The 27241-nt window shown below is 41.0% G+C and overlaps 1 protein-coding gene and 1 pseudogene across 1 annotated transcript; one reads left to right on the plus strand and one right to left on the minus strand.

Annotated features, from left to right (window-relative positions):
• The first annotated feature begins 420 nt into the window (after positions 1 to 420).
• LOC115795721 (vasoactive intestinal polypeptide receptor-like) lies at positions 421 to 21234 on the plus strand (annotated as a pseudogene).
• A 232-nt stretch (positions 21235 to 21466) lies between these two features.
• LOC115795700 (kelch-like protein 40a) lies at positions 21467 to 25520 on the minus strand. Its single transcript, XM_030751732.1, has 6 exons — positions 24328 to 25520; positions 24034 to 24194; positions 23776 to 23883; positions 23431 to 23616; positions 22986 to 23135; positions 21467 to 21816 (listed from the first exon to the last, which is right to left on the minus strand). The coding sequence occupies exons 1-6, from the start codon at positions 25447 to 25449 to the stop codon at positions 21705 to 21707; spliced, it is 1839 nt and encodes a 612-aa protein (XP_030607592.1). The 5' UTR covers positions 25450 to 25520; the 3' UTR covers positions 21467 to 21704.
• Positions 25521 to 27241: the final 1721 nt, after the last annotated feature.

A 27241-nucleotide genomic window follows, 5' to 3' on the forward strand; every position in this document is an offset into this window, starting at 1 on the left:
TTCTAGAATCCCTACCTACAGTGCAGTGGACAGTCCCTGACTGTCATCAAATTGTGTGAGGTAGCCTAAAAAACAAAATATAAAGTACAAGTATCTCAAAACTCTGTAAGCCAGAACAAGCTGTTTTTTTTTTTAGTTTTTTTTTACAGTAACATTAAGTGAGAGTTCAGCCACAGTTCGTTTATTGGTTCTTTCTTCTTTGAATATACAAATACAGTAAGTTTAATCCTTTTCTTTGCAGGTAGTACATGTCAGCGTCCTCGTTACTGACGTCCACAGATGATCTTTCATTGGTTACTTGTTGGCTGTTCAAGGTAAAGCCCGAGTGGGAGGGGGGAGGAGAGGGAGGACTTCAGGAGTGGTGCAATTCACTCCACTCAGAGCGCAAGACCGCACAAACTCAGTCAGGGCACCCATTTAATCCTGCGACGGATTATCATTGTATTTTCACCATTTTCTAAAACTATAATTTTTTTTTTTTTTTAAAGATTAACAATTTCACAGGAAATGTTGGTGGAAATTTCAAACAGCATTTTCTTCCTGTTCGCCTCCGTGTTGCTGGAGCCCGTGAGTATGCTCTATTAAAACTTTTACTTTTTCTCATGACCTGATCCTGAGCTCGCTGTATAGCGTGCCACATCTGCTTCCTAATTTGGCAGCGCGAGCTTGACCACGCAGATTATTCTGATAACCCAGCAAACGGGCTCACTCGCGCGGGCGCTCCTCCAGAGGTTTGGATGCGGGGCGCACCGCTGTGACCCTGTGGGCACCTTAATTCAGTTTCGCGCGTGTGCATGAAATGACTCATCTCTTTTTCAAGGGGCTCTTTCTTTTTTACCTTAATGTATGTTCTTATTGACAGTTTGAACAAACAATAGTTCAAGTTCGGATAGTTCTCTTTCTTGACTTCAGGTTCAGCGTGATTCCGCTTTTCAGCAGCAAACAAAAACGGTAGTCATGGACTGGATCGTTTTTGAGTGACATTTATGTGTTTTTATGCTCCCTTCATTGTCATTTTATGACCAAGGTTAAGATGAATTGCCAGGAGAAACAATGAACTTGGTTTCCCTTCAGGATCCATGGCAACGGCCTCCTTTGTGTGCCTCTGCAGCCTCTCTGGGTCCTCACCGTCCTTCTCTCCAAACTGTCTAAATGTCGAAAAACATGTATGAATTATGCTGGAATTTAGATTGAGGTTAGAGCCCTTATAATAGTATCCTGCACATGTGCATTTATGCAAACTCAGACTGTTTCAGACTCTAATATGGGAGCTCAATAATAACAACGATGATTTATCTGCTGGAAGTTTCCCCCCTCCTACTTCAACTTGCTTAAGGCTGCGCTGATCCATTAATGACAACTTGCTGTCCAGTCATCACCATGGGCCAAGTGATGCTGCAGAGCCTGCAGGTGCAAGATAAATCATAATCTAAATGAGGGAGACATCTGTGTGTGGAGAGAAACTGGAGTCCTATGGGCTCATTTTGTGGCTAACAATAGCCACAGACTACCAGTCTGATTAATGCCCAGAGAGAGGAGATTCATGGCTCTAAGTAGAGCAGTAAATCTTCTGCTCCTGCAGAAGCGTCTGTATACATCCAGACGGTAAATCCTCATATTTCTCAATGAATCACTTCATAATTCCCGCCATTCTCAGAACATAAACATGAAGAAGATTATGGATAATCTCCGTCTTTGCAAAAGTTTTCCTGTGTTAAAGGGTCCTCAAACTTGTGCACATGCTAAAATTACAGATTCAGTTTTTGAAGTTTATGAAAAATAAAAAAAAAAGCACTTGCAACAACATTTGCTTTTACAATTACCAGTTTCTCAAGTGGTGCCCATATTTTTGCACGCATTTGTAACCCTTCAGTGTTGCTAACACCTTTAAAATGCAGCTGTGGCCAAAGAGAAGTATGTTAAAACAACATGTAAATACTCTCTCCACGGTCTTTTCATTTCTCCCACTCAGATGTGTGAGATGATGAACGAAATCGAAAAGGAAGGAGCATTTGTGAGGCTCAGATTGAAAACAGACAACAGTATGTCAGATTTCACGTTGACTACAAGCTCATACTTATTCAGTCTCATCTTAATGCACTAACTCAACAAGTGAGCTCCGACTGAAGCGACACAACGAACTCAGCTGCCCAAACCTCCCATCTGGGTTTAGATTGCAAATTGCATGATTGAATGCTGTTTTCCACCTAATGCCAGCCACTTATCACACATACAGGTTCAGTTACAAAGAAAAATGATCCAGTTCTTAATTTATATAAATGCTATTAATTAATGTTTTTACAGTGCAGTAGTAAAACTCACCTGATCTGTAGTTTGTCTGCTGCTGTTTGCATTACAGTGCAAACAACAACAGCAGCACCTTATGTTCCACATACATAAAAGATACCTGTGTCTCACAGAGCCTCTGCGAGTGACTGAAACATTGTTGGAAGTATCATGGGACTCTGTTTAGTTTCACACGATGCAAAAGTAATTAAACTCTCATTATGTTTTTAATTTAAATTTGCATTAAGTTTAAATGCTGCCAAATCCACAGGGTAATCTTGCAAATAGACTCTGGCAAAATCTTTCATGGTGACAAACTGTTGAGCAGGTGTGCTGTGAAAGCGGTGTGAGCCGATTCTGCAACCTGAGAGCGCATACGCTGTGGAAGACAGCGAGATCTTTGAATTCACATAACAGTGTGTAACGAGGACGCAGGAGCTTTTTTATTAGTCATCGTTACAGCATGTTACTGGGATGGTCTGCTGTTATGAACCCAGCACGGCTGATCAGATGCTCGCTCGTTTTGGCTGCCATGGGAACACCAGTGCTCCACCTTCACCTTAAGCAGGCTGCTGTTTGTCACTCGAGGGGATTCGTGTTTGAAACACTGAGCAAAATGGGAACAAAAGTCTGTTTCTCTCTATCTTTGGGTCTGTGAGTTTAGGTAACAGACTCTTTTGGTCCCTCTCCTCCTCTCTCTCTCTCTTTGTAGGTTGCAGTGGGATTTGGGACAAAATCACCTGCTGGCCCAATGCTGATGAGGGAGAGGTGGTAACCATCCCTTGCCCCAAATATCTCTTCGACAACTCCGGGGATGTTCCTGCACGTAAGAATCAAGTTTGCAAAACGTGTGTGTGTGTGTGCGTGTGTGTGTGTGTGTGTGTGTGTGTGCACGTGTGTGTGCATTTTAGAGAAAACAAACACATTCTTAATTTTTGGTGATGATCAGCAAAGTTGACAGAATTTAAAAAATAAAAGCAGATGGTGAGACTCATACATTGGTGGTGGGTAGTCACTGGCACTATTGATGAAAAAGCAGAGAAATTATAAGGACAAATTCTTGCAAAGTGATCAGAATCAGCACTAAGATTGTAAGGTACTTCCTTTACACTTGCTTCACCTCTCCATCAACCTTCGAGTAACTTAGAATTTCCAATTAACCTAGCATGTTTTTGGACTATGGGTGGGAGCCAGAGTACCCAGAAAGAATCCCTGCAGATACAGGGGGAAGCATGCAAACTCCACACAGAAAAATTCAAAGAGACTGATGGATTTGAACCTTGGACCTTCTTTCTGGGAGGCAACAGTGGTAACCGCCACACCAAAGTGTACCCAGCTCCCGATGGCTGATTACAGCAGGATAACGCAATGTGTCACAAACCTCAAATCACCTCAAACTGATTTCTTGAACATGACAAGTTCATTGTACTCAGTCGGCCTCCACAGTCACCAGATTTCAATCTAATAGAGCCCCTTTGGGATGTGGTGGAACAGGAGATTCCTATCATGGATGTCCAGCTGACAAATCTGCAGCAGCTGTGTGATGCTGTGATGTCAGTATGGACCAAAAACTCTGAGGAATGTTTTCAGCACCTTGTTGAGTCTGTACCATGAAGAATAAGGCAGCTCTGAAGGCAAAAGGGTCCAACCTGCTACTAGCTAGCTGCACCTAATGAAGCTTGTTGGGATGCCATGAAGTCTCTAAAAAAACAATGAATTGATCTGATAATTTCACTCCAGTTTGTTTCGTCTGTTTCTGTGCTCATTAAAACTGGGGCAAACAGGGCATATTTAAGACATACTTCAAAAACAAAAACAAATTCAGTCTTAGGGGCGCCCGGGTGGCTCAGTGGTGGAGCAGGCAAGCACATGCCATCCTGTGGCACGGGTTTGAGTCCCAGCCTGTTGCATATTTGCCCGCGTGTCTTCCCCCATGTCCTTCCCCCATTTCCTGTCTCTACACTGTCAATAAAAGCTGCTGTGGCCAAAACAAATTCAGCCTATACATAGCACATCACATAATTACTAAGCCTTGTCATGCCAGTGTTTTATGTCTATATCCCCGAGTCTAAGATTAACCTGAAATGAAATGCCTGTTCATGGAGTTAAGTACAGGATATTAAAAAGAATCGGAGAGATGCTGCATGCTGCTCATCTGGATCCTTCCTTAACCTCCCTTTTGTTGGTATTGTTTATCCCTGCTATTGAGTCTTTGCCAGAATCATCACACTCCATGTTTGCAACCAGAAATAGAAATTTTGGAGTGTCCTAGTGGCTTGTATTCATGATGTTATTCTAACCCATGATCTCTTATCTTTTCTGCCATCACATCTTGCATATCATAAATAATACCATAAAATTCAAAACAGTAGCAGGAAACAAGATAAAGAACTTCCCATTCCAGCGCCATGCACTCATCAAAGAGACACACTGGTTATTTGTTCTCCTTTAATCTGCGCAACAGGGAAGTAGTGCTAATTATGTATAAGGGAAATCACTGTCCTGAGAATTTACTGGTTGAATTGGAGCACGTTTGTAAAGTAGTTCCTGGGAATATTCCCCTTGGAGTTTCTCGAATATCTGCATTTGTCATTAATTACTGCATAGAGTCTCCACAGTTAATTGTGAAGTAAGAGTTGATGGAGATGTTGATTTATGGTCAGCTGGCAGAGAAGCTTTAAATGTGTAGCCCTGAGAACAGGATTTCAAACAGTTGCAGTAGAATCACAGATGTGGCTCTTTAAAGCTACGTTAATCATTTCTCTTTAAAAAAAAAAAGATGTTTGCAGTGACTCAAATGACCACTCTTTGTGAAACATGTTTCAGCCATGAGAAGGCTTTTAAGTTCCCCTAAAAGTCCTGGTGTGAGTTTGCACTGGCACACAGAGCTTTGTAAGCTCATGTCTACATGTTTGAGTTGTGTGCCGTCACTTGGAGTATTGTCAAAAAAATAATTGCTCCACTCGTTTGTGCTCATAAAGCTGTTGCTGGTCCTTTAGCTCAGCTCCTGCTGCAGATGAATATAGTGGTCAGGTTCCGGCACTAAAGGTGTCTCCATGCGGCAGTGTTGGCGGTAATCACTGTATTTGAAAATGAAAATTTGATATCATGTCATTAATATGCATAATATTCTGACTCCCCTACTCTGACTGCAGTTCAGTTGCTAATTAAAGGTGAATTTGACTTATAGCACTTTTTAATATTTTGTATAGCTGTAGCAATAGTATCATTAAAGTAAATTAAAACCTGAAATTGTGACAGTAACACATATGTTAGCCTACAAAACTATAAAACCACTAGTTTGCACGGAATGATGTCTCATTCCTGCCCTGTATTATTGTTTTAATCCACACCTGTGTAGATCATCCACTTCCATGGTGGATTTTAACATGGGTGGAGTTCTGTTGGGGTGTGCAGCTTGTCTTTGGCCACGTGTGTGACACCTTTCAGTAGAGGATATTTACTGCACCCAAAGTTAACTCCAGGGTTCTGTAACCTGAAAAGGGTGTGCAGTGTTTTGCGGCCATTTCCAGGTTGAGTGACAGGTTTCTTGAAATGGTGTACAACAGCCTGTAACAGATGTTGAGGTATGTTTGCTCTTATTTGATGGGTGTGTCAGACGTGTCCTATCAACAGCTACATATTGTAAATATAAACCGTGCATTTTGAAAAGGCAGAGAACAAAATAAATGAGCTGCCACAGGTGCAGCGCACCTGCACTTCTACTGTGCAGAGCTGATCGAGTTTAGTCATAAATTCTACCTGTAAATGAAAACGGTGCTTGTACAGTATACTCAACCTGAGAAGGAGGTCTTGTATTTGTAATCTAGCCAATACTTTCTGCATTATATTGTGCACCTGAGAGCAATTGAAACTGTGGATTCATTATCAGTCATGTGAAGGTTCAGTGAGGGGAAGAAAGGTTGTGTGGGAAGATGTGGTATGGCCCAGATGGGCGATAGTGTGACCTGAGAGAGCATAATGCTCCAGGGAAAAGAAAGGGGGCAGATGAAGAATCACCAGAACTGTGGGGTTGAAGTCAGAGGAGACATATTTCACTGACATGTCAAGAGGTTTACAGGATCAGGGGCTTCAAAAGAAGGAGAAGTGGTTTGCTGCATTGATGTGGATGATATCAGTAAATGCAGTAAATCACCAAATCAGCACAGGTGTCTGATGGTTAAACCTGGTCTGCAGTCAGGTCATCAAAAGGCCAAATTAAGTGGTGATGAACGATCTGAGCATCTGCACACAGAACCTCGTATCTCTGCAAGAAAGCATTACATGAAAACAGCCTTGTTTACGTGGCTCAATGGCTGTGAATTTTTCAGTTTATTCAGTAATTGAAAGCCCTTTTATGACCTTGGCAGGTTACACACACACACACACACACACACGATGTGTACATTTCAGTAAGTTTTGCTTTTTGAGGAGATGTTACACAGAATGTCACAGAGTAAATTTAACCCCACTTCTGGGAATTGTTGCAAAAGACTGGAAGTATTGACACATCCTGAGCCATTCGTTTTATAAGCCTTACACACAAAAAAACAAGCATTACGAAACATGGCGCCATAGAGATTCTGGATCATAAATTTAGCTGAGATAGAGTTGCCATTCTCATGAACTCTTTACCTAGTAGGCCTAACACAAACATGCAATCATTCATCCCTTTCTACAGGCTGAAAATGACAGAGTGCCGACTGTAGCTGTCAACAGGTTTACCTACATACTTCATGAAGCTGATATAATAATACTATGGATCTTACATTTGGATATAATTGGAAAGGATAAAACTTTTGACTGGCAGAAAAAAATCCAAGATTAAAAAAAAGTAAATAAAAGCGATTATATGGGGTGATGAACTTATATGAGCTCTCCTCGTTGTCACGCGTGACACTGGAAATCCTTGCAGTCATGTTTTGGGGGATGATGAAAGCATTCTTCTGGCAGTCCCTCAAACAAGCCAAATCCAGTGGTGGTATGGGCTGAAACAGCAGGGGCTTAGCTTCGCCTTTGTGTCTTGTCATGTTGTTTGAGGAAGCTAAGCCTCCGTCTTCTCCGCATTACGCTGTTCAGGTATTTGTGAGCCGACCAAATTTTGATGCCAACTACATTCTAAGACTTTGGATTGTTGGTCATTTCCCAACCTGGGACTGATTTGATAGTGGCCGTGGAGCGATATGATTAGGCAATGTGTGGAATGTCCTACATTTTGATTTCTACAGCAGCATTCAGTACGTGGATTAATTTGTCACCAACTCACGGAGCTTCCATTCTTTACTGGCAGGGAAGGAGATGAGGAAATTCTACAAAGAAATGTTACACAATAAGAGACTAAACAAAACCACAGAGCAGTCAATCCACGCTTCAGGATTAGATGAAGCGTGGATTGACAGGAGTAATATGGGTTTTCACTCTAATCAATTAAGTACCTGATTTGGACATGGATCCATTTCTAGCTTTCTCCACACTATAAAAACCTAAATCCTCCTTGTATCAGATACTATATATTCTGCCCATCCATATGCATATGCAATAAGTGCATAGGAAGTAAATACGACCTAAAAATTAGATGCAGAATTCAGTGAAGTCCTCATTTCAGGTTCCATCTCCCATCTATGTCCTTCATTTTGTTTTCCCTTCCATGAAATATTGGAAGAGAAGCGTTCAAGAAACAACACTCAAGCAAAGTCCCTGGATAAACTATAACCAATTAAATTTATTTAGCGCTAATTCACACTGACAGTAACAGCAGTAATCTCAGGGGACTAAACACTGTAAGGTAAAGACCATCTTAGCCACGTAGCAACCAGTGCTGTTTTCTTTCCTGGGATTAGCTCTAGTCTACCATAAAGTTGAGCTCTGTAGTCCTTTTTAGAGTACTACTGTACTCTGCCAAGCTTTAGGCTAATGCACTAAGGTTTGGCCTATAGTGTGCACAGCTCTACATTTCTCTGCTAAAGATGTCTACTCTGCTAAGGTCTAGTTGATCTTTACGCTAATCTGCTAATCAAGGCTTTAGGGTAAATGCAATGTCTAGTCTAATCCACTAAATTCTTGACCTGCACTCTGCTAAGCTCCAGTTTGCTGTAGAGTTGAACTCTGGAGAGCTCTGATCAGCAATTTACTCAGGATTGGAGCACTAGAGATGTATCTAATCTGGAGAGTTCTAGATAAGAGCACTCCAGATTAGAGCTTTCTCTAATCTGGAGTGCTGTAGCCTGTTGTACTCTACTCTGGACTACTACTGGGCTCAGCTTTAATCCAAAAAGCTCTACTTTACATTGTTGCACATAGTGTACTTTATTGTTCTAGCAAGTTTTACTCTACTCTATGGATCTTAGTTTTAAAGAGCTCTATCTTTTTTATTTATTTATTTATTTTTACCTCAAGTTCACTACACTGTATTCTGGTGAGATCGCATGTGCATAACAGTCAGTCCAACTGCACCTTTCACCTCTGCCCCTATGGGCAGGCCAGGCTAAAAATATCTCTGCTTGATTGATGGCCACACGGTGTCTGTGTGCACAGCCTCAACATAATTAAGAAACAGATGGAAACAGTTACACACGGGAACTGTCTCAGCATCTCTGAGCGAGTTAGGCGACTGATCCCCTTCAGTCACTCATTCCTTTTCCTTTGATTATTTGGGTGTATTCCTGTGAGACAAACATCTCAGCATGCTTTAATTAGATGTCGTGGTAAATTTGGCCTGTAGCTCTTACAACTCTCATTTCAGCACACACTTTATTGTACTTTTAAATGGTAGCAGTAACAGCAACAGAGTTGTAAGAATCATTTCCGCTCTTGTTCCTCTGTCCCTTTGCTCATTAGGTAACCTGTCAAAGACCTGCACTCCGGATGGCTGGACCTCCATCAGCATGCTCTCCTACATAGTAGACTGTGGATATAATCCCAACATCACCATGGATAATGATGTCAGTGTGGCAACCAGAATTTGAACTTAAATGCCCCATACCCAATAAACTGTTTTCATTGAGTGTAATGAAACATATTGTTACAGGAAGTATTCTTCAGCGCCATCAAAGTGGGTTACACCATCGGTCACAGTGTGTCGCTCATTTCTCTGACAGTCGCCATCATCATACTGTGTCTCTTCCGGTAAGGAGATTCATCAAAATTCTGCTTATTGTTCCTACGTAAAAGCCTGTCAATGTCTAATTTTGCTAATTTTGTCTAATATTGCTTCCTGCATTTTATAGAGGTTTTAACAGAGTTTTTCACACAGCAGTGTAATTGGATTAGTGCGAGTGTTGACATTGTCAGCATTTCAGAAGGGTCGGCTGGAAGCAGCTGCTAAGTCGAACTGTAAAGTCAAACCACTTACATGGGCGTATTCACAGCATGCTCTGTCCTGACCTTTATTCTCAAGGGCGCAGAGAAAACATTACCATCATGCGAGTGATTGTTAGCACAATACAGGACTGATCATTAGAATAAGTTTAGGTGGCGAATGTGTGCAACTCCTAATAAACATCCCGCTCTGTTCAGTTGGGCGTGCTTGCATTTCATACTGTTTGTGTGTCCTGAGCTAAACAACAAGTGCTGTGTTTACACCTCGACTTTATGGTTTGCATTTTTGCATTCTGGAGCAGAGACGCAGGATGTGAGCAGCACTTGCTGTTTATGTTAGGGTGCAGATGCGATCTTCAGGCAGCTGAGTGATACTGCTTCCCAGCTCAACCGTCCTGCTACGTTTACACAATTCACCCCAGGTCATCGTCTCAAGGAAGGTATTTGTTTGAAAACAGCCGAAGGAAAGAATTTACATTAGTGACATTTTCTCTGCCCCCAACCCTCCCCACCCCCCCGGCTTATTTTCATGGAAAATGCTGTGGCCATATAAAGTGTGAAACAATTGCAGAGTTTATATGTACTGTGACATTTAGAAAACAAAGGAGCATGGTAGTAGGAAATTACAAAGCAATAATCATGTACACTAAGTGCTTAAAATTTAAAGTGGTAATCAGGCGAAATGCATTAAGAGTATTTTGCATGTTCATTTATGTGTTTGTATTCTTCTGCAGGAAGCTGCAGTGCACGAGAAACTACATCCACATGCATCTGTTTGTGTCTTTCATGCTGAAAGCTGTGACTGTTTTCATCAAGGACGTGGTGCTGTACGAAGTGGGTGAGGCAGATAATTGCCAGGCATCTGTGAGTATGCTGCTCACCCTCCTTTCTCTTTGTCACTGAAAGCGCTGCAAAATGATTGTTCTCTTATTGAATTGTTAGCATGAATCGATTTTCCTCTCTGTCTAACTGAACTTCTCCATCGCTGTTCAGCAGCTGCTTTCTCAGTCTGACTTAAATGCTTTGTCTCAGAGTTTACTCAGTGTTCTGGGTGTAGCAGTGTTTGCCAAGGGACTTCTACTCCTAAAACAGTGTATCCCATTTCATCTGTGCACCAGGATGTTGAGAGAGTTCCTGTTTGATGAGGATTAAGTCTGAACTTGAACATTAAGCCTGAACTGCAGACAGCTTTATCAATAAATCACATTCGGAGTGCTGTAATAACGTTATCACCACGACATACCGCAGCGTCATAACTGATAAGATAAATAGTTAGATAAGCTCCTGGATTTGGATTATTGTTTTATATAATAAGGCTTCTTTATGGTCATTTGGTGGATCAAGTCACCAGCATCGGTGCTGTTTTCTTAGATCATGCTCTGGCTGAATCTGCCACTTTATTACCAGAGTGCTGTATCTCTAAGTGCTGTTGCTTAAGGGCTGAGTTTGGACATTTTTTCTTCAGAGTACACAGACTGTACTGACCTAAACACAGCTGCTAAATCTCTGAACTCCACAGTAAAAGAGGAAAAACAAAAGTGGGGGAAAGTATAGTTTTATACATTAAAATCAGTTCCGTTTACTTGGTATGAAGCGCACCACTCATACAGTCGGAGTGAAACTGGAAAACCTCATGCAAAATCACACTGAGAGTTGTGAGTTTTAACCCAAGAACACTGAAATTATTTTTGTAACTCTAACTTTCACATGGTTGAAAATCACCCAACATTAATGTTAATCTAGCCTTGGAACAAAATCAAATCTATCTTTTTTCTGTGGATGGCCACTTTTTAACAAAAATAATCATATACAGTTACGGTGAGATAAAAACACACCCTGTTACATTTAAGAATTTTATATGTCTGACCATTAAAATTGTCCCTTAGTGGTCTTAAAACACAACCTCAGATGAAATAAAATGTGGCATTTTATGCTGTGTCATTATTGATTTAACAAAAGCTAAACCAAAATGCAGGAGCAGTGTGTGAAAAACTAACTACTAATTAATCTCAGGCTATATTTATCTAATTATAAGACCCTTTAAGGTCTGGGCAATTTTTAATTACTTCCTCATATGTAAAAATGTAGAATTGATGTACTTTCTTTTTACCATGACTATGTTATTTGTTTAATTTCCCCGTATTAGCTGTCTTTAGTTAACCGTATAACCATAAGCCCTTATCCACCTCAGGTTAACAACGTCAGCCAAGCAGGACAGAGAGTACCAAGCAATGTTACATTTGATAACAACGAAGAAGGTGGAAAATAATAGAAAAACAGTATTGTTTGATAACACTGATATAAAACTTGCAAATGTGTGCATTTAGTATGTAGCAAGTGTGATAGTAGATACTTGTTTATCTTAGATAAGGGAGAATGAACCTGATGTTAATGGAACAAAAGCTCCCTGCCAGCATTAGAATGGTTGTCTCTGTGTAATGTCTTAGACTGATACCACTCTGTCTGTTAAATATGTTAAAATATTCACATCATTCCCAACAAGAAAACCAATCCTATAGTTTTTTAGCTTCGCCCATAGGGACTAAAACTGAATATCTTAGGCCTGGCTGATATGTATGTCATTGATCCACCTCATCACTGGTCAAAGCAAAGAAACCTCTGGTCTTGCTTTGTTGCCTTTGCAGTTTTTCATTAGTAGTATTTTCTACAAACAGCCAACTCTGTTGATGCTTTTATTACACATTTGAACTTGTTAAATGTTTAGATGTGTGACTCACTAATTTTCCAGTTGCAGTTGGTTCAAAGTGCTGAAGTTAGATTAGACACGTAACACAAGCATATTTTGCATATTTTGGCCACTTTCCGTTGGCTATCTATAAAATGTTGCTGATTACCAAGTTCTTGAATGTGTTAGCCCAGGTTATGTGTCAGCCCTGAAACTCTTGTCCCAAGTTGAGTAGCTTTAAGCAGTCTTGATATTGTGACTGGAATTTCAGGCTTTTTCAGGTCAACTTCTTCACTAACTGTATACGGTTTACTAAGTTTCTAATATTATCTTTGTGTAGTTTAACTGTTGTAATATACCTGTTTTCATTTGTGCAGCAATTTGTTCATCATGTGATGTGCTCTTTCTCCCCCCCCCCCCCCCCCTCTCCTTCTCTCTCTCTCTATTTGTAAATATATAACTTTTGACTGGCACTGTACACATACACATACATACACATACAGTGCTTAAAAAAAATATATTCTGGATATCTATACTGATATGGAAATGGGTAATGTGTTGGGAATGAAAGGATGCCACACTGAAGGCCAGACAGTCCTGATTCCCAAAGATCCTCAGAGGGGACCAATCCCATCAAACTACTGGCCAATAACCTGGAAACTCCTGTCAGGCATCATATCAGCCAAGATGAGCAGGCACGTCACTCAATACATGAACGGGGCCCAGAAAGAAATTGGCAGGAATACGAAGATGAGCAAGTCACCATCTACTGGTACAGTAGATAGAGCAGCCACTCAAGACTGTAAGACTAGGCTGACCAGCCTGTGCACCGCCTGGATTGATTACAAGAAAGCCTATGACTCGATGCCTCACACAAGGATGCTGGAATGACTAGAATTATACAAGATCAACGGGAGCCTAAGAGCTTTCATCAAGAGAATGTGAACGGGAATGTGGAGAACAACACTAGAGGCCAACGTAAAGTCACCATCAAGTGTGAGATTTACCAAGGAGATGCTCTGCTGTTGTGCATAAGCCTGAATCAGCTCAGCAAGATCATCAACAAGACTGGCTATGGCTACCAACAGCATCAGCCACCTCCTGTACACGGATGACAATAAGCTGTACACCAGGAGTGAATGAGATATCGATTCACTGATCCACACCACCAGGATCTACAGCAATGATATCGGAATGACATTCAGACTGGAGAAGTGTAGTCAGATGGTAACTAAGAGAGGAAACGTAGTCAGAACTGAGGGAACTGCACTGCTGGAAGGCAACATTGCAAACAGTGAAGACAGCTATAAGTACCTTGGAATCCCACAGGCAAATGGGAACCATGAAGAGGCTGCTGGAAAAGCTGCAACCTCCAAGTACCTGCAGAGAATAAGGCAAGTCCTGAAGAGTCAGCTGAATGGGAAGAACTAGATCCAAACAATCAACACCTACACCCTGTCAGTTATTACACCTACTGGGAAAATATACTGGCCAAAGGAGGAGATAGAAGCTACTGATGTCAAGACAAGAAAGCTCCTTATCATGCATGAAGAGTTTCACTCCAAATCCAGCACAGAGACTGTACACTAAGCGGAAGGAAGGAGGCTGAGAACTAGTGAGTGCCAGAACAACAATCCTGGATGAAACAACAAAGATTCATGAATACATTAGGAAGATGGCCACAAAGGATCATGTACTTAGTGAGTACCTCAGGCAGAAGAAACCTGAGAAAGAAGAGGAGGAAGAACAGGTACCATCATGGAAGAACAGGCTCCTGCAGGCATGTACTACCAGCAGATAGAAGAAGTGGCTGATACAGAAAAATCCTACCAATGGTTGGACAAAGCTGGACTGACAGACAGCACAGAGGCACTAATCATGGCAGCACAGGAACAAGCTCTGAGTACAAGATCGATAGAGGCTGAGGTGTACCACACAAGGCAAGACCCCAGGTGCAGGGCTGTGCAGAGATGCTCCTGAGGCATATAGCACATAACAGCAGGGTGCAAGATGCTAGCAGGCAGAAATTCCCGAGGTCAAAATGGGATACACCCCAAAGGTGGTTGAGAATAATAGAGCTAAGAACCTGTGGGACTTCCAAATATAGATGGACAAACTGGTGATGGACAAGAGGAGGAAGGCTAGTGATAGATGTTGCAATACCAAACAACAGTAAAATCAGGAAGAAGGAGCATGAGACGCTTGAGAAGTACCAAGGGCTCAGAGAAGAGCCAGAAAGGATGTGGAAGGTGAGTTAAACAGCGGTCCCGTAGTAATCGGATCACTCGGGGGCACTGACCCCCCAAACTGGGAGAATGGCTCCAGCAGATTCCAGGAACGACATCCGAGATCTCTGTCCAGAAGAGCGCAGTCCTGGGAACAGCTAAGATACTGCGCAGCACCCTCAAGTTCCCAGGCCTCTGGTAGAGGACCCGAGCTTGGATGCCTGCATGATGAGTGGGGAATTTTTTTTTAGAGAATGAGAGAGTGAGATGTAAAATGCATCTGTGGCCTTCATTTAACAAAAAGTTAAAGTTACTCACAGATAATACCAAACATTAATAAAAACGAAAGTAGCCACACTTTAGTAAGTACAGACCCCCCCCCCCCCCCCCACAAAAAACAAAACAAAACAAAACAAAACAAAACAAAACAAAACCCTGTCTATTCTATCTGAGCTGCTTGTTACTTAATGTATCTGACAAAGGGATATATGAATGTTTATTAGACCTCCTCAATGTCATCTGCAGGGCAGTCCCATCTTACTGTGGATCAGTTGTGTTTCTTTAACGTGGTGGGTCAGTGTGGTCTATCTGTAATGTAACAGATAGACCCCACTGTGATCCCCATACTGCTGCAATGAGCTTTAAACATGAATCTTAGTTACATTTACTGAAGATTACAGATAGAATTAGTCAAACACCATGTCAGTATATTCAGCCCTACTACATAATAACCATGTATACTGAGCTTTGATTATTTTCAGTGTCCTTTTGATTTATTTAATTAAGTTGATAATTTGCTTAAAAACATGCCCCTTTGCTAAAAGCTTCCTCCATGTAACCTTGTGAATCATCTGAACTGAAATAGATTTATATATTATCTACATTCACTGGTGCATTCCCAGTTAGACCAGTAACATGTTAATGTTTTTTTAGGTGGGCTGCAAGGCAGTGATGGTCTTGTTCCACTATGGGGTCATGGCCAATTACTTCTGGCTGCTGGTGGAGGGCCTTTATCTTCACGCTTTGTTAGCTGTCTCCTTCTTCTCTGAGAGGAAGTACTTCTGGTGGTACATCATCATTGGATGGGGTAAGTGTTAGTTCTCATGCTGGTGATTGATGAGTACGCTTGCAGATCACCCTCATTTGCAAGGGGATTTGATGTGTCAGCCCAGTCATCATGCAACCTGAATGCCTTCATTAGTCTACATCTGTCCGTCTATTACTTATAACTGCTTCATCATGTAGAGGTGTATGGAGCAGTGGAGCCCATCACAGCTGGCACCGGGCAAAAACCTGGGTAGACCCTGGACCGGTGGCTGGTCCTTCACAGGGTCAAGACAGATATCATTCATACTAACATTCACACTTGCAGCCAAGTTACCCTAGCATGCATATCACTGGACTATGGGAGGGAACTGGAGTATATATTATTGCATGTAAATGAGGTTTAATACATGCAGCTGCTTCAGAGAAATGCTGAATTTTCCATCTGCATGTGAATGAGTCTTGTTTAGATTAGCAGCAACAGGCAGCTGGCACCCGCCGTCATTGTTATAATTCAGTCAAAGAGTCCTGCCATGCTTTTGGAAGGCAAACAGCTTTATACATGTATGGCAAACATAACATATAAATAAATTAAATTCAATGCCAAACTTAGAGATCAAACAAGTAGACTTGAACTCCTATATTTACATTTAGCAGCAATATGGTGACGGCTCTTTCATCAAAATTCATATATTCGTAAAGGGAGCTGGGTGGAACCTTTGAGCACTTTCATCTTAATTTCAGTTAAAATATGACTATTTTACCTTTTGATCCTTCAATTGCCTTTGAAATGTATATTCAATAATATTTTTTTTCCTTCACACTGAAGTAATCTAGAAATAGGCCTGAAATGTTGTAAAAAATGGAAGCAAGCCTTTCCCGCAGATACTCAGGATGAATCAATATTGGCACAGAGCACACATGAGTCATGTTAAGAATGATAAGCATACCTAACATGCAATATTGCTTTAGCTGTTAAACTCATTCACAAGATTAACAGTGTCTTTATGCCCAAATGCAGTCTTTGAATGCAGTCTACATAACTGATCGTGTCTCTCTGAGAAACAGAGCTCATTTCAATGTTGAAATACCCTACAACTAATTCTGTTTATGTTGTAATTTATCTGCAGGAGCTCCAACCATCTTTATCTCAGCATGGGCCGATTACGAAGGCTTTTTTAGATCACCCTGGGTAAGTTAATCATTTGAAGCCTTGTTTTCTTGCTGATTAAAATGAAGTTATCATTTGGGATGCACTGATGTGAAAGCCTTGGCTAATACCGATGCAGATATTAGAAATACAGTACTGTGCAAAAGATTCCACTGAGACCATTTCTGTTGAGGCTTCAGTGAACAGTAGATGGGTCAACTGAAGGGACAGATGCAGCTCTCAGGTTCTTTGTGGGTCTATGCTGGATTTTTTTCCTAGCACACCATGCTGAGATATGCAAGTTTTCAGCTAATAGTCTTGGGAATCAGTGTGTTGTACAAAAAAAAAAAAAATGTAATCTGTCAAACTGTGTTATCTTAGGATTTTTAATTGATTTGGCTAAAGAGATGGGAACAAATTATGTGTGTTTCTGACAGGCAGCTAGTAGCAATGTTCTTTGCTAAGCTGTCTGTTATGTGTAGACACAACACTGGTTCATCCCTCGAGTTTGGTTCTTTTTCATGCTTGAAAGGTCAGTAATAAGTGTCTTAACAAAAAAAACCATTCCTTGAAAATGGTCAGGTACAAGGACTGAACTGAAAATGAGTTAAAAAGCAGCCAATGTCCAAAGAAAAACTCTGAAAGACCTTCAGAAAGCCTGGAGGACTGACAGTCTGGCTCTTTGGAAGCAGAAGTGATTCAAGACTTTTGCACAGTGCTATAACAGTAAGACCAATAGCCAATCTCGATACTGGTAATGTGCTACTCTGTAATAAATTACTACTAACAGCATCTGTTACAAAGTTTGGCTAAATACCATCAAAACTTCATGTTTTTTTTTTTTTTTGCAGCTTGATTTCATTTCACTTCCTCTAATTGCAGCACAGTTTAGGATTTTTTATTTTTTTATTTTTATGATGAATTAAAAAAAAAAAAAAAGATTTCTTTATAAGAATTAGTTGTTTGCATTTCCTCTTTTCTGTCAGATGCTGGGAGATAATTGATGACAGTCCTTGGTGGATCATCAAAACCCCTATTCTATTCACCATACTTGTGAGTCAGAGCACCTCTTGTGAGTAACATTCACCTCTCAGCCTAATGCAAAATTAACCAGTCTGCTGCTTTGTGGCAGGTGAACTTTTTCCTCTTCATCTGTATCATCCGGATTTGCGACAGAAGATGAATTGCCCTGACATCGGAAGAAAGGAGTCCAATCAGTACTCGTGAGTATTCAGTGCTAAAATGTCAGCATCTCTATCATAGTGTGGGTTGTAGTCATTTCTTATCAGGTGATGCTGATTTAATTAATTTTCTGCTGTTAGGTTTAAATATTGAGTAAGAGGTCTTTCACTGATAAATCCTTGATTCCAGCCTTTCTGGATTCTAATTAAGCTGAACACAAACCTTGTTCCCTGCTGTTTTTAGGAGGCTGGCTAAATCAACACTGTTGCTGATTCCTCTCTTTGGCATAAACTACATCATTTTTGCTTTCATTCCTGAGCGCATTCACCCACAAGTGAGGATGGTGGTTGACCTTATTCTGGGGTCATTTCAGGTAACATCCCAAAACCGCATCAAGCCTGCAACACTTTCCAAATGGTGGACAGAAGCGGCACTACTTACAGATGAATCCCTGGAGTTTATGTAATGACTGAAATATGATGTTTTAGACAAAACTGATGCCGCAAGTGCACATCCTTTCATTTATAATACAAAGTTTCATGAAGACAGTTTGTCAGATCGAGCAAACGAATGGTTGCTTTCGCTGACATGTTTAACGTTGTGCGCTTGAATAATAAGTTTGCTAATTTGCCGAGTATTAAATTGAAAGTAAACTCCGAGAGCAAAGTGCAATGATGGAAGCTGTGCAGTGGAAAGTATTCTCAATTTATAACCATTTTAGTGCAGAGCGATATCTCCTGGGAACATTTCCCAGGAGATCTGAATGATAAACTTACTGTCGGAGCCTGAAGTTGGTCATCATTTTACCATCATTATTCATACACAAGAATTTTGAGTGTTTCCCCAGCTGTTCGATCGTACTGATATTTCTTTTCAACAGCAGCTCTTACAGGGAGGTGTTTTTCTCTCTCTCTTCATCAGGGTTTTGTGGTTACAGTCTTATACTGCTTTCTAAATGGAGAGGTGAGTAAGATAAAGTCCCTAAATCTCATTTTACACGAGCCACCTCTGTTTCATACCCCTGTAACAACATTCCTCATCCTGTTTGTCTACCTCTTTGCTTCTCCTGCAGGTGCAGTCAGAGATTAAGCGTAAGTGGCGCAGATGGATGCTGCAGAGGTTTCTGGGTGCTGATACTAAGTACCAGCAGCCCTCCATGGGCAGCAACGGCAACAACTTCAGCACCCAGATCACCATGATGACCAAATGCAGCCCTACGACACGCCGGACATCTGCGTGTCAGGAGCGCCTCTCATCCATTTGAAACCCAACCTTTTACCTTGCCTCTTTGGTTTAATCCCAAAGTACTGAATGTGTGGCTGCTGCCATATGGTTGATATTGTTACAGAGTATTTTTAGCGATTACCTGTCAAAAATCGAGTAAGACTAACTTTTTTCTTGCCAGAATGGAAAGGTAAATCCGCTATGAAAACACTCCCTACTGGGTAAATAACCAAAAAAAGGAACACTATAATAAGGTGCCTTTGATTAGGGAGGGCTGCACTGACTGTCAGGTATCTGATATTTGCATGAAAGCCAATATCACATGGAAATATATACAGAAGGGCTTATACTGCATAGTAATGCTTTGTTGATATCATGTCATGAGTCAACTGGAAAAGGCTACAGGCAAGTTATGGAGAATCAGTCCTCTGTAAAAAAAAAAAATAACTACAGAACAGTAACATGGTACTGCAGGGAGAAAGCGCTTCATAACTCTCATGGACACTGGAGTGAATTAAAAGGAAATGGGGCTCTTGGCTGGTCCTCTGATAGATAGCACCAGAGACAAGCTGCATCCTATAAGAAGCAAAATGTTTGTTAAAAGGGTGTGTTACACAAGAGGGCACCAACCACTAATGGCCCGTGTTGCTTAAGGGAACAGCTTTAATGTCTCTGTTGGGCTGTCAGGAGGAGCAGTCTCAGAGGAGGAATCTATAGTATAGCCAGCGCACTGGACGTTCCTAATCCTGCCTATGACAGTTTTATTCGGAACATATTCTGCTGAATTACTGCCGGCTAACATTCCAGAGAAGAAACTGAAGCTCCTGCTTGTGAAATTTAGCTCAGATTACTGAGGCTTTTAGCGCACAGTCAGATAACAGATGGACCAGATGTATTCTGTTAGTCCACAGTTTGTAAATAAATACATAGTAACAACAACTTACTTCCATTAACTGGATTGCATGGATAGTTTATTCCACTGCATTTATTTTGAATGTTTTCATCTCTTTTACTCTTCTAGTGCCACAAGTTTTCATTAGCTGTCAAATATCTTATTACCTACAACATGGATTGACATGTTCACAATTCCCAGATGACTTCCAGACTTTCCCCACTGGTCCCAACCATAGTCTGTATATAAAAGATGGACGTTGCCACCGTGACATTTCCCATCTGTTGCCATGTTGGGTTTTTGGAGATAACTAATGCAACTATTGCAGTCGAGCTTTGTTAGCAAGTTGCATTCATAAAATGTATGGGTGCATAACACAACCAGTGCTGAGTGTCATACATATATGATAATAAGAATAGCACACTGCATACATTGTTCAATACAGAAAGTCATATTTGTCAGTTGATTGTTTAAAAAAAAATCCTCCAGCTGAGGTGACACACCCACCTGTCACTCAACTCACTACGCCCTTAATAATTTAAATGGGTGAGTTATTAAAAAAAAAACAAAAAAACTAGTGGAGGCATTCATGCTTCCCTCAGGTTGAACTGTAATGACATGATTACTCAGTATTTCCATAATCAGGTCAAAGTGTTAATTTTTCCATTTAATCGATTCGTGACCAAATACCTGCAACAGTTATATCATTTCCTTCAGCTTCAGCTGTAGTTTGGGGTTTAGGAGAAGTGAAATTAAAACCTTTCACCTGCTGTTACTGGGAGCATGTTTACATAAATGTTAGTGCCAAGCTCCGCCTGCTTGGCTTTGAGCTCGTGTCTCGTTAAAAAATGTGCCACATATTCTTCAGAAAAAGAGTTTCGTACTCTCGCATGTCCAGCGTCACATTCCATCAGAGTCATGTTGGTGTTTACTTTAGTTCCTGTTTTTGTTCTTGTGGTATGTGTGTGTCATAAACTGGAACTGAAGTAAAACTAACTGAAAGTGTCTCGGACTCTGAGCTATTGTTGCATATAGTGCCAATATTGATAAAGAACCGGTTTATTGTGGGGTTTATTTTTCTACGGTGATTCTTTTTAGTGCCCAGGTGTCAACTGGAAATAAATGTTTACATTTAAAAGTTCGTTCCTCACTCGTGATGTTTGCGTACTGTCAGTGTAAAGCTGGCAAAGTGTCTCTCATGTGTTGCCATGTAAATTTTAGTCATATATGATGTACTGTACAGTATGTGGAGCATTATGTAAAGATGTTATTGAACAAAATATTTAATGAAGATGAATAAAGCCATTTGCACTGTGGGGACGGCTTCAGCATTGTTCGTACTTTATGAGTGAGAGAACACTGAAAGCAAGGTAATCAGCCAATATTTTATATTTATTTAAATTAAGCATTACAGATAATAAACATCATGAAATGATCTTACAAAAAAAAAAATGTACAAAGTGATATTTTAGCTTTCTCGAAAAATAAATTTGGTGTGATGTTCTGACTCGTGTCCTGCTCTGGCATGTATCTGTCTCCCCCTGCTGAAAAACGGAGATAAAATTCTTCTATGCTTGTTTCATAACACCTTTTTTCATCCCCACCTGTTACCTTCTGACCCTCAGCTAATCAATACATTATTTTAATCTGGTGCTAAAGTTATATGATTCCCCTCATGACACTAAGAGTTTGGTCCAGTTATAACTTTGTGAGGCGCAGAGTGTTGAGACGCACTGGAAGAATAGTGGATCCCTCCGCATAGCTAATCTCACGCAGTATCCCGGTCCAGCACTTGTCTGACTCATCATATCTGTAGGGAAGATAAACATGTTAGAGCTGAATTCCCATCATAGCATCTTAGGAAAGCATACAGTAATAACAAATGCAATCTCAATATTTTTCATCTACAGAGAATGTTTTCACTTTAGTTTCACAAATTCTTTAGAGCAGATTTGCTGATCATTAGAAAAATATAAATGGACATTATTAATTAAACAGTAATTTTTTTTTTTTTGCTATGACTTAAAATGGTTTCTATGTTTGGTAATGACCTTAAAATGACTTCTTCATCTTAAAACGCTACCCTCACACATATATATCTTTAGAAAACATATATAAAAGTCTTAATATTGTATTTTTAGTTATAATGTACCAGAATTCACTGGAAAATCTATAATTCATGAATATGCAGTATTTTCAGATGTCTCCTCACTGTATTTGAAGAGCTGGTTGGAAATGCCTTGCAGTTATGCCACACCAACTCAGATTTCAGCTTAACTCAGAGAAACTTTCCCATTTCAGCACACTACTGCTACTACTGCTACTGCTATTACTACTACTACTACTAATAATAATAATACCTGCCCAAATATCCCACCCACTTCTGTTGCTGGAGCTGAATCTGATTTCCACAACAGATATCCTTGATATAGTTACACCACACATGCATACTTCTTCCTACCCAACTAACATTATCCCTGTGAAATTCATTAACGAGGTTTAACCTGTCATCTCTCCCGGCTTCTCGCTGTCATAAATAATTCCTTTTCATCTGCATTTCAGATCCCTTTAAAACAGCCAGTGTCTTCCCTCTGTTTAAACACCCCCCCCCCCCCAACCCCACTGTTTTAGATAATTATAGGTCTTCCATTCATTTAAAATATTTATGAGAAAGCTGTTGCTCATCAGCTCCTTCAGCTGTTTGATGGAAACAACATCTTAGATAAATTTCTGGTTACCAAAGAAACCACAGCACTAAAACAGCTTTATTAAAAAATACTAATGATGTTTTTTGATGGCAATTTTGAATCACCAGTTAACCTAACCCCAAAAATTTGTTGCTGGATGAAATTATTTTGTAAAACTCACTAAAATCCCTAATCACTAAAAATACAACTTTCTGTGTAGAGTGATTCATTTCTCTTTTTTCTGCCATTATGGTCACCTTATGTTCACTTGTTATGTGTAGTGGGTTCTCACCTCCAAATGTCAGTCATCTCTGTTGGGACGGGCTCCTCACTGGTTTCACTGGGCATCATGGCAAAACCACCCACAGCATACAAGAGCCCCCCCATTGAGATCAGATTGAGGGAGCTGCGCTCCTGAGGGAACTCTGTGAATTCAGACCACCTGGAATACAACAGGACACACACGCGCACACAAACGTGTGCAAACACACACGTGCGCACACAAACACATGTACACAAAGACATGCGGGGAAGTGACTGTGTTAAACAAGCTTCAATAACACTGTATGACTCCCACACCAGTACCATGAGTGGTGTTTTATGATCTAATGATGTGCTGTTTATGCTCAGTGAGTCAACTCACTACTGTGGACAGATGCTTCACCTCGTTACAAGGAGATAAAGTAGGTTATATATAATAAAGTAGGTCATATACATATAATAAAATATTGTCTTACTTGTTATTGGCAATGTCGTAGACCTCCACAGAGCTGGTGAGGCCTGAGTCTGTGACTCCTGTCACCACAAAGATCTGGTCATTGTGGACAGTGATGCCAAACAGAGAGCGGGCTGTTTTCAGAGGAGCCAGGTCCTTCCACTCAAACTTAGTGGGATTGTAGACACAGACTCTTCTCATGCATTTTCTGCAAACACACACACACACACACACACACACACACAAGTTATACATTGACTTACAAAACCAGTAGAACAAGCCATGAGACTGCTGAATGACATTGAATGACATTTTTGACCAGCATAGGCATAAAAATGTGGGGTTTTAAAGTTTGGAGTGCACTTACCTGCTTTCAGACTTTCCTCCGATGACATAGACAAGACCTTTGTGTGATACAGTTCCATGGCCATACACTTCATAAGGCAGAGGATCAGACTCTCCCCATTTGAATGACCTGTGTAGATGTGCAGATGATGAAGTGAATGACTCATGCAACAAGAAGACTTAATCAGAAATCAACAGGATATATTTCCAAGAGAATTAGTCATAATTTATTTAAAATATGCATTCAAATTTCCATATTAATACAGCATATTATACTTACTGTCTGTCGTAGATCATGACTGAGCTTAGTGCTTGCTCTCCTTCCTTCAGTTCCTTCCCTCCAACAACAAAGATGGAGTTTTCAGCCTCGGTCAGGCCAAACAGACAGCGTGGGTTGGGTTGTGGAGGCATTCCTAACCATTCTGAATTGACTGGATCAAACTAGAGATAAAAACAATGATGTGGGAGGAATATTTTAAAATATCTTAAGATTTTAAAAGAAAAAAATATAAGAATCATTGTTAGATTTCAGGTTGTAAAGAGCCACTAATGGCTTTCATGAGTTACACGCTACCTGCAGGAAGTAGGAGCTGAATGGTTCATCTTTGTCCTCCTCACTGTAGAGAAGCCCTCCAACAACAAATACCTGGTTCTCTCTCGTCACCAGGCTGCAGTGGTTCTTGGGAATTTCGGTGGATTCTGATGCCACAAAGCACTCATTTCCTGCCGGGTCATAGGCCACAGTCCCTGTGTCGCTAATCATAAGTATGAGGTCCAGCTCAAACATCCCAAAGCGAGGGTTGTTATTGAGTATACCAGGCAGGTAACCTTCTTCTTCATCTTCCTCATCCTCACTGCCTTCACCCCCCTTCGCCCCATCTCTTGCAGGCTTCTTTGGCTTGGGGAGACGTCCTCTGTGAGCATCCCTGACGAGATCCAGCTCCTTCTTGATCTCCTGGCTGAAGCGGATGCACTGGTGACACTCCACTTTTTCTTTGAAGTAATCCAAAGCTATGAGTCTGAAACGAATGCAGTGCAGCAGCTCTGGGAGATCTTTGACCCGATGTGTCTCATCATGCTTGACCCAGTCCATCAGGGACTCAAACACCTGCTCCTCCCGGTCAACATTAAGGGCATCTGAGGTGATGATGATGGCCAGCTCACTGGGGCCCAGCTGCAGAAAGTCTTGGTCCCTGACAACAACCTGGTAGCGCTCACAGATGAAGTCTCTTGCAGCAAGAGCAAGCCTGGGACAATCCAGAACCAGCCCCAGTCTGAAGATAGCCAAGCAGTTGCCCAGCACCAGCTTTTCTTGGAGATAGGACACACATACGGAGAAGATGGAAGGGATCTGGTACATGTTGGCAACCATGAAGATATCTTGGACGTTCTGTTCTGTCAGATTAATGTCAGATGTATACAAGTACCGTAGGATCATCCCCATTACCCCAGGTTCCACATTTTTGAGGACAACCTCCCTCTTCTTGCTCTCCTCCAAGTCAGACAGGAACATGGCCTTGAAGAAGGGGCTGCTGGCCGCCAGAACCAAGCGGTGGCAGGGGAACTCCTTGTCCTGGATTTTGAGGACACAATCCACAAATCTGTCATTTTCTAAGAGGTCACACAGTCCATCCTGAAGCAGGGTCTGCTGGTACATCCGAGGCTGCTCCACTGGATCTATAGTCATGGCAGCCATTTTGTTCCTGGTCGGGATTCGTGGGCTCCTTACTTACTCCCCACAACAGAGCAGGACTCACAGCACTCACAGGGTGGTTCAGATTGATCTGGATAGTCTCTCCTAGTGGCTTGTGGCTGCAGCTGTCTGTGGCTGTCAGTCACTGTGTAAGTCAGGGGTATTTATAGACAGGACCCTTTCAAAGCTGAGGAATCCAGTTTGGTGGACAGGGAAGGGGACCTATCCTCTATCCCCCCCCCCCCCCCCCCACAAACAGCTGAATGAGAGGGGTTGTTAAATCCAGAAGAAGAACTCATCAGGCAGCTTTGCTGGGTCTGATCAGAGTGATACTTTCACACACACGTAATCAAATATTGATTCAATTTTTGAAAGTGATCACACCGGCTGACAACAGGCAGTTTATCATATTGCAAGAATATTAACGAAGGTATAGGAGTATATATAGTACTTTGTATAGGCAGCTGGGTATTTTCTGGAAGATTAACATGTCACATAACAAGTCTCCTTTAGTTCACAGCCAGGGTTAAAAACTTTTGTCAGAGAAATTTTTATTTAGCTCAGAACCCGTCTTAAATCAGCGCAATACTTAAATGTACTGTTCATTCCGTGAACCCTCCTCAGGTTAAGAAGAACAACTGGCACACATTTAAAACCTGATATTACATATTTTACTTACTGTAATTATTAAATATATATATTGTATGCATGCAGGTGCCTACGTGAAGTGTTTTGACAAAGAGATGTATACCAAGTGATGAATATTATCGGCATCTGGTGGTTGAAAATGACACTGAAGAATGTCATCAGTGCGTCACATTATTTGGTAAAGAATAAAAAGTCTAAATTTATATAAAGGGTTACAAATGGACTGGTTCTTATATAGTGCTTTTCTACTCGAGCACTCAAAGCAATTTATACAACACATTTGCATTTACACATTCACACAAGCACTTTTTCTACAGCCAAGTGCTTTTTTATCTAACAGCAGTGACGTGCGGTGAGGGTCGTGACTGGTGAGGCACTGACGTCATCACATCAGATTTACAAACATATAGCTTATTCACCATTTGATTGGCAACAGTTGTTTTGTTTAACATTAACATAGTCTGAAGCAAACCTTTTAGCTCCGGTGTTGGTCTTCCTTTAATTATTATCTTCTGCTTCGATTGAAAGTCCAGTTTAGAAAATTCTTTCAGTTGAGTTATGTAATCTTCCATGTTGAACATAAGGCCAAGCAACAGGAAAAACTAACTGGCCTTGCTAACTGTTTATGGTAGCTTGCCGCCGAGGAGTCGTAGAGTCCCTGGGATCACCAGCGCCCCCTACCATGAGGCACGAGAACTGCGTGCCTCACCTAGTGTCTCTTCGCAGCAGTTTCATGATCGCTCAACACAAGAATGCATTACACACACATACAGTTGTTATATGGAGGACCAAAACTGACATAATCAGAAATAAAAGCAGAAATATATATATAGTGTATATATCTTGTTTTTCCTTTTCCTTACACATGCGTTTTTCATCAAGAAATGTATAAATTTTCTTTTTCCTTTTCCTTACACATGCATTTTCATCAGGAAATGTATATATTTGTTTTGCCTTTTCCTTATACAAGCCTTTGTTCTTTTTACATTTCCTCGTCCGCTTTTCCTTTACCACATGTATTTCTGCCTGCTCTTTTTCCTTTTCCGTATGCATTTCTGCCTCATTATGCAAATGAGGAGGGTTGTCTTCTTGCTCCAGCTCCTCTACTATTGGTCAATAAACAGGAAGGAGCAGGATCCATGTGCAG

The sequence above is a fragment of the Archocentrus centrarchus genome, chromosome 17 (genome assembly GCF_007364275.1).
Source record: "Archocentrus centrarchus isolate MPI-CPG fArcCen1 chromosome 17, fArcCen1, whole genome shotgun sequence".
Taxonomy (NCBI): Eukaryota; Metazoa; Chordata; class Actinopteri; order Cichliformes; family Cichlidae; genus Archocentrus; species Archocentrus centrarchus.

Coding starts and splice junctions, on each gene's coding strand:
- LOC115795700 (XM_030751732.1), bottom strand. CDS start 25,449: ATGGCTGCCATGACTATAGATCCAGTGGAGCAGCCTCGGATGTACCAG. Junction 24,195..24,327: donor TCAGCTCCTACTTCCTGCAG/GTAGCGTGTAAC, acceptor TTTTATCTCTAG/TTTGATCCAGTCAATTCAGA. Junction 23,884..24,033: donor GTCATGATCTACGACAGACA/GTAAGTATAATA, acceptor ACATCTACACAG/GTCATTCAAATGGGGAGAGT.